Here is a 12,334-nt window from a genome sequence, read left to right as displayed (position 1 = left end):
GATGTCAGAATGCTTCACCATAGGTCAGGCACAAATAATCTGTGTGAACATTTGAGGTGGATAATCTAAACTTGCACATCCTATGTTTCCTTTGAGCCATTTTAATTCTCTTTGCTCACAGAGCACAGCACTTTCTCTGATGTGGGCACACCATGATGAGTGGTTCCGTGCCAGCATCTCCCAAAATCACACAATCAATTCCAAAGTTCTTGAGAGAGACCTTACGGGAGTGTCTGCACCAAGTACATGAAGACTTCCCCTGATGAAATAGGTGGATGAGAACAATATTTTCCAATAGCCATAAAAGCAGCTTGCTAACACACACACACACACACACACACACACACACACACCACACCACACACACACACACACACACACACTCCTGGTCTATCTTCCTGTGAGAGAATTTCAAGTACCTCTTACTTTTACTTTAGTGGGTGATTTCATCAAGTATCAATAAAAGAGTGAGTCACTTAACCTGAGTCTCAGTTTCTTCATAGGTAAAATGGAGAACCTGCAATATCTACTTCACAGGATCATTATGATGTTTAATTTACATAATATATGTAAAGGGTTGTGAGTTTTAAATAACTGTCAGATATTCTTATCATCATTATCATCACCATTAAATCTTCTCCAAATGCAGATAGGAACCCCTGCACACCTCATTACCCTGTGGCATTATTACTTAAGGTTTCTGCATAAATCTTGTATAGAATAAATGACGAATGAATGAATAAATAATGAAGCATTTGTTCATGACCTGCTATGTGGCACACTAAGCAGTGGGAATACAAATAAAAAATGAGACAATTTCTTCCCTCAAGAAGCTTACAATAGCCCATAGCCTAATAGAGAAAGACTTCTTATAGCAATTTAAAATGTTACAATACAACCTATATAAAAGACTTTTAGTTTGAGAAAAACTGGAAATGAAAAAAAAAATGTCATTGCCTTTGCTTATCACTATTTCCTAGGGAAATTAATTTTATATTAAAGAGATATTACCCCATGGAGGCCAAAACAGTCTAGAAATTACTGACTCACCTATCTCCTTGCCAAATGTAGAGGCAGGACAGTTAAAGAAATATTCATTTAGAGGATAGGCCCAAGTGGAAAAAGGTTTTAGGAGGACAATAGAAAACCAAAAGCAATATTATCTCAAAATTTAATGCAAGGGGAAATGAGCCTACAGAAAGCTTAGGGTAAGATCCAGCTAAAGCAGATAATTCCCAATTACAATTTAATTCAATAAGTAATAATTTGTTCATTATGTTGCAAGACATTCTTAGATGTAAGAGATACCAAGACAAAAAATGATAATCAAATGAGAAAAAGTATGTAATGTGCTTATAGTGTGCCTATGTAGTAGGCATTTAAAAATGCTTGTTCTTTCCCCTTTCCCTCAAAAGAAAAAAAAAATCATCTCAGTCCTTCAGTAGTTTCTTTTTTGTTTTTTGGGTTTTTTTTGCATTTTTATTATTTAACATTTTTAGTTTTCAACATTGATTTCCACAAAATTTTGAGTTACAAATTTTCTCCCCATTTCTCCTCGCCCCCCCCCCCTGCCCAAAGCTGGTAAATATTCTGATTACCCCTTTCCCCAGTATGTCCTCCCTTCTGTCAGCCCCAAATCTCCTTTCCCCTTACTTTCTTGTAGGGCAAGATAGATTTCTATACCTCATTTTCTGTATATCTTATTTCCCAGTTGCATGTAAAAAACAACATTTTTTGAGCATTTGTTTTTTAGAACTTTTAGTTCCAAGTTCTCTCCCTTCTTCCTTCCTCACCCACTCTCCTTGAGAAGGCAGCAGTTCAACATAGGCCACACATGTATCATTATGCAAAACACTTCCATAATAGTCATGTTTTGAAAAACTACCTATTTTCCCTCCATCCTATCCTGTCCCCCTTTATTCAGTTTTCTCCCTGGACTCTGTCCCTTTTCAAAAGTGTTTGCTTTTGATTACCTCTTCCCCCAATCTCCTCTCCATTCTATCATCCCCCCTGTCTTATCCCCTTCCCCTCTACTTTCCTGTGGGGCAAGAGACCCAACTGAGTGTGTATGTTATTCCTTCCTTAAGTCAAATCCAATGAGAGCAAAATTCACTCATTTCCCCTCACCTGCCCCCTCTTCCCTTCCAATAGAACTCCTTTTTCTTGCCACTTTCATGTGAGCTAATTTACCCCATTCTATCTCTCTCTCTCTTTCTCTGGATGTATTCCTCTCCCCCCTCTTGATTTTATTTTGTTTTTTAGATAACAATCTTTCATATTCAACTCATCCTCTGCCCTATCTCTATTCCCTTCAACTACCCTAATACCTAGAAAAGTTTCATAAGTTACAAATATCATCTTTCCATGGAAATGTAATGTAAAAATAGTGGCTCAACTTTAGTAAGTCCCTTATGATTTATTTTTCCTGTTTAACTTTTCATGCTTCTCTTGATTCTTGTATTTGAAAGTCAAGTGTTCTATTCAGCTCTGATCTTTTCATTGAGAAACCTTGAAAGTCCTCTATTTTATTGAAAATCCCTATTTGGCCTTGGTGTACTATACTCAGTTTTGCTGGATAAGTGACTCTTGGTTTTAATCCTACTACCTTTGGCCTCTGGAATATCATATTCCAAGTACTTCGATCCCTTACTGTAGAAGCTGCTAGATGCTGTGTTATCCTCATTGTGTTTCCACAGTACTTAAATTGTTTCTTTCTGGCTGCTTGCAACATTTTTTCCTTGACCTAGGAACTCTGGGATTTGGCTACAATATTCCTAGTAGTTTTCTTTTTGGGATCTTTTTCAAGAGGTGATTGGTGGATTCTTTCCATTTCTATTTTACCCTCTGGTACTAGAATATCAGGGCAGTTGTCCTTGATAACTTCTTGCAAGATGATGTCTAGGATCTCTTTTTGTTTATGGCTTTCAGGTAGTCCAAAAATTTTTAAATTATCTCTCCTGGATCTATTTTTCATGTCAGTGCTTTTTCCAATGAGTTATTTCACTTTCTTTTCCATTTTTTAATTCTTTTGGTTCTGTTTTAAAATTTCTTGATTTATCATAAAGAAACTAGCTTCTACTTGCTCCCATCTAATTTTTAAGGTAGTATTTTATTCAGTGTGCTTTTGGACCTTCTTTTCCATTTGGCTAATTCTGCCTTTTAAGGTGTTCTCCTCGTTGGCTTTTTGGAGCTCTTTTGCCATTTGGGTTAGTCTGTTTTTAAGGTGTTGCTTTCTTCTGTATTTTTTGGGTCTCCTTTAGCAAGTCGTTTACTTGTTTTTCATGATTTTCTTAAATCACTCACATATTTCTTCCCAGATTTTCCTCTGCTTCTCTTATTTGATTTTCCAAATCCTTTTTGAGCTCTTCCATGGGCTGAGACCAATTTGTCTTTTTCTTGGAGGCTTTTGATGTAGGCTCTTTGACTTTGCTGACTTCTTCTGGCTGTATGTTTTGATCTTCTTTGTCACCAAAAAAAGATTCTGTAGTCTGAGTCTGAGTCTGATTCTTTTTTTGTACTACCTACTCATGTTCCCAAGTCAACTACTTGACCCTTGAGCTTTTTGTCAGGGTATGACTGCTTTTAGAGTAGAGAGTACTTTGTCCCAAGCTTTAGGGGACTTGTGCTGCTGTCTTCAGAGCTACTTCTATTCCACTGTCACTGCAAACTCTGTTACACCAGTGCTCCTCTTCCCCCGAGAACTGCCAACCAGGAACGTGACCCAAATCCAAGTAGAGGGAAGCAAGGTAACCTGGCCTCTGTGCCAGCAAAGCAATCCCTGCACTCCGACTCTGCTCTGCTGCTTGATTCCTCCCACCAGGTGGACCTGGGACCAGAAGCAGCCTCTACTGGAGCTCTGGAAGCAGTTTCAAGAGCTTCCTGTTGCTTTTGCTGAACCACCTCCACCAACCCTTGGTCTGTGGCCAGACCACACACTTCTCTCACCCAGATCCAGCAGTTTTCCCACTGATCTGTTCCATGGTCTTTGGGGTCTGTGGGTTGAGAAGCCTGGTAACTGCCACAGCTCAGTGATTCATGGCCCTGATGCCTGCTCTGCCTGACTCCTGGTCTGGTGGGTCTTGGAGTGGCCCACACTGGGCTGTGTCCTGCTCCTAGCATGGTATGATAGACCCCTCCCAGTGGCCATCCTGGCCGTCTTGGGCTGGAGACTTGTTTTCCTCTTTGTCATGGGTTCTAAAGCTCTATAACTTGTTTAGAGCCTTTTTTACAAGTGTTTGGAGGGATTTGGGGTAGAGCTTAAGGGAGTCTCTGTTTTCCAGGAACCATCTTGGCTCCTCTGTTGTTTTTTTTTTAAGATTAATTTATTTATTTTTAGTTTTCTACATTCATTTCCTCTCAATTTAGAATTACATATTTTTCTCCCCATATCTCCCCTCCCCCCACCCCAAGGTGGCATGTATTCTTCTTCTCCCTTTCCCCAGTCTGCCCTCCCTTCTATCACCCCACTCCCCTCCCCTTATTCCCTTACCCCTTATTTTCTTGTTGGGAAAGATGGATTTCTATACCCCATTGCCTGTCTATATTATTTCTCAGTTCCATATAAAAACAGTTTTTAACATTTGTTTTTAGAACTTTGATTACCAAATTCTCTCCCATCTTCCCTAGCAATTCAATATAGGTTACACATGTATTGTTATGAAATCACTTCCATAATAGTCATGTTCGGAAAGACTAACTATATTTCCTCCTATCCTATCCCAATTCTCATTTATTCAATTTTCTACTTTGAAGCTTCCCATTCTCAAAAGTGTTTGCTTCTGACTACCCCCTTCCCTAATCTGTCCTCCCTTCTATCATCCTTCCCCTTTATCCCATTCCCCCCTATTTTCCTGTAGGGTAGGATACCAAACTGAATGTGTATATTATTCCCTCCTTAAGCCAAATCCAATGACAGTAAGGTTAACTCATTCCCTTTCACCTCTATCCTCTTCTCTTCCATTATAACAGTTTTTTCTTACTTCTTTTACATGAGATAAACTACCTCATTCTATCTCTCCCTATTCCTCCCAATATAATTCCTCTCTCACCCCTTAATTTTATTTCGTAGATATTATCCCTTCATATTCAATTCATCCTGTGTCCTCTGTCTATATAGGTCTACATATCTATATCTATCTATCTAATATTTATGTATATATATAAAATATATATCTATAGATATACATATACATATAGATATAAGTATTCCCTTCAAATACCCTAATACTGAGAAAGGTCTCATGAATTACAAATATCATCTTTACATCAGTTCCCTCTATATTTTAGAGATGAGGCCTTTATCAGATACACTAGTTGTAAAGATTTTCTCCCAATTTTCTGCCTCCCTCCTAATATTTGTTGCATTGGCTTTTTTTGTACAGAAACATTTCAATTTAGCATAATCAAAATTATCCATTTTGCATTTTGTAATGCTCTCTATCTCTTATTGGGTCATGAATTCTTTTCTTTTCCATAAATCTGATAGGCAAACTATTCCTTGCTCTCCCAAATTGCTTATAGTATCAGCCTTTATTCCTAAACCATGAATGCCTTTTGAATTTATTTTGATATATGGTGTAAGATATTGGTCTATGCCTAGTTTCTGCCCTACCATTTTCCAATTTTCCCAGCAGTTTTTGTGAAAGAGTGAGTGCTTAGTCCAGAAGCTGACCTCTTTGGGTTTATCAAAGAGTAGATTGCTGTAGTCGTTGACTTCTCCATCTTGTGTAGCTATGCTATTCCACTATTCCACAACTCTGTTTCTTAGCCAATACCAGGTAGTTTTGATGACTGCTGCTCTATGGTACAGTTTAATATTGGGTATGGCTAGGCCACCTTCTCTAGCATTTCTTTTCATTAATACCCTAGATATTCTAGACCTCTTGTTCTTCCAGATGAATTTTGTTATTATTTTATCCAGCTCTGTAAAATAATTTTTTGGTAGTTCAATTGATATGGCACTGAATAGATAGATAAATTTAGGTAAAATTGTCATTTTTATTATATTAGCTCGGCCTAACCATGAGCAACTGATATTTTTCCATTTATTTAGATCTGACTTCATTCATGTGAAAAGTGTTTCATAATTATGTTTTTATACCCCTGGTTTTGTCTTGGCAGATAGACTCCCAAATATTTTATAGTGTCTACGGTTACTTTGAATGCAATTTCTCTTTCTATCTCTTGTTGTTGGGCTTTGTTAGTAATGTATAGGAATGCTGAGGATTTATATAGGTTTATTTCATATCCAGCAACTTTGCTAAAGTTGTTTATTATTTCAAGTAGTTTTTTACTTCATTCTCTAGGATTCTCTAAGTAAATCATCATATCATTTGTAAAAAGTGATAATTTAGCTTCTTCTTTGCCTGTTCTAATTCTTTCAATTTCTTTCTTTTCTCTTATTGCTACAGCTAACATTTCTAGTACCAAATTGAATAATAGGGGTGATAATGGACATACTTGTTTCACCCCTGATCTTATTGGGAAGGCATCTAGCTTATCCCCATTACAAATAATGCTTGTTGATGGTTTTAGGTAGATGCTATTTATAATTTTAAGGAAGGCTCCATTTATTCCTATGCTTTGTAGTGTTTTTAATAGGAATGTGTGTTGTATTTTGTCAAAGGCTTTTTCTGCATCTATTGAGATGATCATATGGTTTCTGCTACTTTTATTGTTGATATGGTCAATTATGCTAATCGTTTTCCTAATATTGAAGCAGCCTTGCATTCCTGGAATAAATCCTACCTGGTCATAGTGTATTATTCTGGTGATAAGTTGCTGCAATCTTTTGATAATATTTTATTTAAAATTTTTGCATCAATATTCATTAGGGAAATTGGTCTATAATTTTATTTCTCTGTTTTGACTCCATCTGGTTTGGGTGTTAGTACCATATTTGTGTCATAAAAAGAATTTGGTAGGTCTCTTTCTTCACCTATTTTTCCAAATAGTCTACCAAGTATAGGAATTAATTGTTCTTTAAATGTTTGATAGAATTCACATGTAAAACCATCTGGCCCTGGAGATTTTGTCATAGGGAATGAATTGATGGCTTGCTCAATTTCTTTTTCTGAGATGGGGTTATTTAGAAATTTTACTTCCTTTTCTGTTAACCTGGACAATTTATGTTTTTGTAGATATTCATTCATATCTCTAAGGTTGTCAAATTTATGGGTATACAATTGGGCCAAATAATTCCTAATTATTGTTTCTATTTCTTCTTCGTTAGAGGTGAACTCACCCTTTTCATCTTTGATACAGGTAATTTGATTTTCTTCTTTCTGTGTTTTAATCAAGTTGACCAAAGGTTTATCAATTTTATTGTTTTTTTCATAAAACCAGGTTTTGGTTGTATTTATTAATTTAATAGTTTTCTTGATTTCAAATTTATTAATTTCTCCTTTAATTGTCAGTATTTCTAATTTTGTATTTAATTGGGGATTTTCAATTTGTTCTTTTTCTAGCTTTTTCAGTTGCATCTCCTTTTTCATTGATCTCCTTTTTCTCTTCTTTACTCATATAAGCATTTAGAGATATAAAACTTCCCCTAAGAACTGCTTTTGCTGCATCCCATAAGTTTTGGTATGTTGTCTCATTATTGTCATTCTCCTGAATGAAGTTATTAATTGTTTCTCTGATTTGTTCTTTGACCCACTCCTTCTTTAGAATTAGATTATTTAGTTTCCATTTAATTTTTAGCTTATTTTTCATGGTTCTTTGTTACAAACAATTTTTATTGCTTCATGAACTGAAAAGTATTCTTTGACTGCTTCTGCCTTTCTGCACTGGATTGTGAGGTTTTTATGCCCTAGTACATGGTGAATTTTTGAGTATGTGCCATGTACTGCTGAGAAGAAAGTATATTCTTTTTTATACCCATTCAGTTTTCTCCAGAGGTCTATCATATCTGCCTTTTCTAAAATTCTGTTTACCTCCTTATCTTCTTTCTTATTTATTTTGAGGTTAGATTTACCAAGTTCAGAAAGGAGGAGGTTGAGGTCTCGCAATATTACAGTTTTGCTCTCTATTTCTTCTTGTAACTGCCTTAACCTCTCCTCTAAGAATTTGTATGCCATACCTTCCTTATCTCTTTTAATTAAATCTGTCTTTACTTTTATTTTGTCTGAGATTGGGATTGCTACACCTGCTTTTTTAACTTTAGCTGAGGTGCAATATATTTTGCTCCAGTCTTTTACCTTTACCCGTTTTGTATCCCCCTGTTTCAAATGTGTTTCTTGTAAACAGCATAATGTAGGATTATCGTTTTTAATCCATTCTCCTATCTGCTTCCATTTTATGGGAGAGTTCATCCCATTAACATTCACAGTTATGATAACTATCAGTGTCTTTTTCTCCACCCTATTCCCCCCTGTTTATGTTTTTATTTCTCCCTTTCCCTTTCCACTCCTCAACAAAGCTTTGCTTTTGACCACCACCTTCCTCAGTTTACCCTCCCTCTTGATTCCCCTCCCTTATCTTACCATTTCCCACATGGTACTTCTCCCCTCCCTTCTGACCACCCCCCTCCCTTTTCCCCCTTTCCCCTCCTACTTCCTGTAGGACAAATTAGATATCTATACTTATCAAGGTATGTTATTCCCTTCTTGAACCACATCAGATGACAGTAAAGCTCAAATACTGCTCTTCTCCTTCCCTTCTTTCCCTCTACTAAAATGGTGTTTTTGTGCTTCTTCATTTGGTGTAATTTACCCTTTTCTACTACCTCCTTACCTCTTCTCTCATAGCCCTCCCTTTACATCTCTTAATTATGTTTTTTATCCTTATATCAGTTAATTTATACAAGCATTCACAGTCTATGTGTATCCCTTTCAATTGTCATAATAGCTGTACTATTCTCAAGATTGACATATATATGTATATATATATATAAAACATACATAAGATGATATGATCCTATATAAAGATGCAAATAATTTACCCTTATTGATTAATAAGGTTTGTGGGGATTTTCCCCCTGTTTGCCTTTTTATGTCTCTCTTGAGTTTTGTATTTGGAGATCAAATCTTCCATTGAGTTCTGGCCTTTTCATCAGGAAGGCCTGGAGTTCCCTTATTTCGTTGAATGTTTATCTTCTTGCCTCAAAAATTATGCTTAGTTTTGCAGGGTAGTTGATCCTCGGTTGTAGTCCCAGCTCCTTTGTCTTTCGGAATATCATATTCCAATTTCTCCTGTCTTTTAGTGTAGAAGCTGGGAGATCCTGCGTGATCCTGACTGTAGTTCCACAATATTTGAATTGTTTCTTTTTGGCTGCTTGCAGTATTTTCTCCTGGACTTTGTAATTCTGAAATTTGGTTATAATGTTTCTTGGTGTTTTCAGTTTGGGATCTCTTTCAGGGGGTGATCGGTGAATTCTTTCAATGACTATTTTGCTCTCTGGTTCTAGGACCTCTGGGCAGCTATCTTTGATAATTTCCTCGAAGATACTGTCAAGGCTCTTTTTTTCATTGTGGATTTCTGGTAGACCAACAACTCTTAAATTTTCTCTCCTGGATCTATTTTCCAGGTCAGTTGTTTTCCTTATCAGTTATTTCACATTTTTTTTCTATTTTTTAATCCTTTACATTTTGTTTTACTACTTCTTGATGCCTCATAGAGGCATTAGCTTCTACTTGCTCAACTCTAATTTTTAATGAGTTACTGTCTTCATTTTGCTTTTAAGTCTCCTTTTCCAATTGGCTGATTTTACCTCTCAGGGTGTCATTTTCTCTATTTAGATTCTGAATCTCCACAGACATTTCACCAATCTTATTCTTTAGGGACTTGATTTCATCAGTGGATTTTTTCCATTTTTTCCTTTATCTTCCTAATTTTATTTTTAAAATCTTCCAGTAATGCTTTTTGGGCTTGAGAGCAGCTCACATCACCTTTTGAGGTATCAGATGTGGGTATAGTGTCATTGCTACCCTCTTCCAAATTGGTATTTTGATCATCCCTGTCTCCATAAAAAGAATCAATAGTCTTTGGTTTTCTTGTGTTCTTCTTCATGTTGGTTAGCCTTTTCCTGGCTTTACAATAAATATCTGTTTTGGGGGCTCAGGGCTCTCTGTCCCAGCTTTCTTATTCTGGAGATTGTGAGTCTAGTTGTTGGCTTTGGGAATTATGGCCTTCAGTTTCCTGAGAGGTGGGGGAGGGGTCTGGCTCTCTGAAGTCTCTTCCCCTACAGTTGCTCTCCAGCACTGTTGCTCTTCAGCAATGGTCTGAGCTCTTTGTTGTTTGAGTTGGTTTCTGGCACTTCCCCTGGGGGAGCAAGAGTACATTTGGGCTCCTGGTGTTGACCCCTGCTGGCTCTGCCGCTCTGGGACTCAGGAACTCCTACTATTCGGCCACTGAAGCCCCACTTCTATCTCCTCTATTCCAGCGTTCTTTTTTTTTCTGAGGAATTCTCTGGGTGAGGGGGGCAGGGATTAGAGCCATTTACCTGGCCATTATGTCTCCTGGAAGTTCAAGAAGATGCGTTTCATACCTTTGGGCTGCAAGCCTCAGGAGATGATGTCTCATAGCTGGTGGCATTGCACTGCCTCTCATGGCTTCCACAGAGTGCCATCCCATGTTGGGAGGCCTGGGGATCTCCACCGGTTTCAGGCACCCAGCTTTCTCCCAGCCTGTCTCTCATGTTGGTTTCCTGGCTGGCCGCTTCTGCTTTGGTGCTATGCAGCTCCACACTCTGAGCGCACTCCAGGCCTACAGATTCATTCCTTCAGCCTTTCAGATTCTCCTGGCTTGGAAATTTGCCCCATTCAGAGTGCTTGTGGTTTCTAACTCCTAGTCTATTTTTTAAGGTATTATTTTCTTCTGTATTTTTTTCTGGATCTCCTTTAGCAAGCTGTTGCCTCTTTTTTCATGACTTTCTTGCATCCCTCTCATTTTTTCCCCAATTTTTCCTCTACTTCTCTCACTTGATTTTCAAAACCCTTTGTGAGCCCTTCCATGGCCTGAGACTATTTCATTTTTTTCTTAGAGGCTTTTGATGTAGGATCTTTGACTCTGTTGTCTTCTTCTGGTTGTATGTTTTGATCTTCTTTGTAACCAAGGCAAGATTCTATAGTCTGAGTTTTTTATACTGTCTGCCCATTTTTCCAATTACTTGACTTTTGAGCTCTTTGTCCAGGTAGGACTCTGCTTCCAGAATGCAGGGTGCTCTGTCCTAAGCTTCAAGGGTTTTGTGCTGCTGTTTTCCAAGCTATTTCTAGGTACCTATAAATTTTCAGTTTTTCTGAGGTGGTACGATCCAGGGGGAGTTCTTCACTCCTCTACTGGCGTGTTCTCTGGTCTGTGAGTGACCTCAAGCACTCTATTCTGCCTTGAAACTGCTAGGAGGACTCCCTCTCCACAGTCACCACAAGCTCTGCCACACAAGTGTTCCTCTTAACCCTTGGATTGTAAACCAGGACTGTGAACCAGATCCAAGCAGGGCAAAGCAAGGGAATCTTGACTCAGCTCCAGCAAAGTGAACCCTACACTCCCGCTGTGATCAGCACCTTGATTCCTCCCACTGTCTGTGGTCCTGGAGCTTCTGAAGCAGTACTGCTGCTGCTTCTGCTGCTACTTCTGCTGCTGCTGCCACAACTGCAGCCACGTCCACCACCCCAGGACTGGGGCAGAGAGCACCCTTCTCTCACCCAGGTCCAGCATAGTTTTCCCACTCACTTGCTAAATTGCCTTTGGCTTTTATGGGTTGAGAATTCTGGAAACTGCCACACCTTTGTGATTAGTGCCCTGAGGCCTGCACTGCTACATCTGCTCCAGACTAGTCCGTGCTGGTGCAGCCCAAACTGGGCTGCACTCAGCTCCCAGCAGAGTGCCATAGACCCTTCAACCACCATCCAGGCCATCTTGGTCTGGAGATTTGTTTCATTCTGTGATTTCATGGGTTCTATAGCTCTAGAATATATTTAGAGTCATTTTCACAGGTGTTCGGAAGGATTTGGGGGACAGCCGAAGCAAATCCCTGCTTTTACTCTGTCATCTTGGCTCTGCCCCCCCGCCCCTTTCGACAGGTAAGATTCATAAAAATCTCAGGATAATGGGTATGTTATCTCTATGTTGTTTTTCCTTCATTTTCAAAGAGGACCTCAGTTGTTGTTGTTTGTCCTTTGTTCTGGAGGAGGATTGATGACAGCAGGAAGGTGGTGTTTTGTTTTGTGAGTGAATTGGATTTAAGCGAAGCAGGGCTTTGCAAACCACTCTCTCCTCCCTCTCTCCTCACTACCCATACAGTTGCAGTGGCAAAATATAGATCAGGGGGACTGGGGATGGCCCTCGAGATTCATTGGGAGACCTTGGCCTTCTTAAGCTAAGGTCTTTCCCAGGT

General features: G+C 38.5%; 1 protein-coding gene across 1 annotated transcript in view; it reads right to left on the bottom strand.

Moving 5' to 3' along the window:
* The window catches only part of LOC118847328 (max-binding protein MNT-like), a 65,832-nt gene extending 55,265 nt beyond the window's left edge, over positions 1-10,567 (bottom strand). The window contains 1 exon segment of the mRNA XM_036755801.1: positions 10,487-10,567. Within this exon segment, the coding sequence (XP_036611696.1) occupies positions 10,487-10,567 (81 nt within the window).
* Between the last annotated feature and the right edge of the window lie 1,767 nt (positions 10,568-12,334).

This window comes from Trichosurus vulpecula, chromosome 4, assembly GCF_011100635.1.
Source record: "Trichosurus vulpecula isolate mTriVul1 chromosome 4, mTriVul1.pri, whole genome shotgun sequence".
Lineage (NCBI taxonomy): Eukaryota > Metazoa > Chordata > Mammalia > Diprotodontia > Phalangeridae > Trichosurus > Trichosurus vulpecula.
The sequence above is the reverse complement of the archived record's forward strand: the minus strand, read 5'-3'. Positions and strand labels throughout refer to the sequence as shown.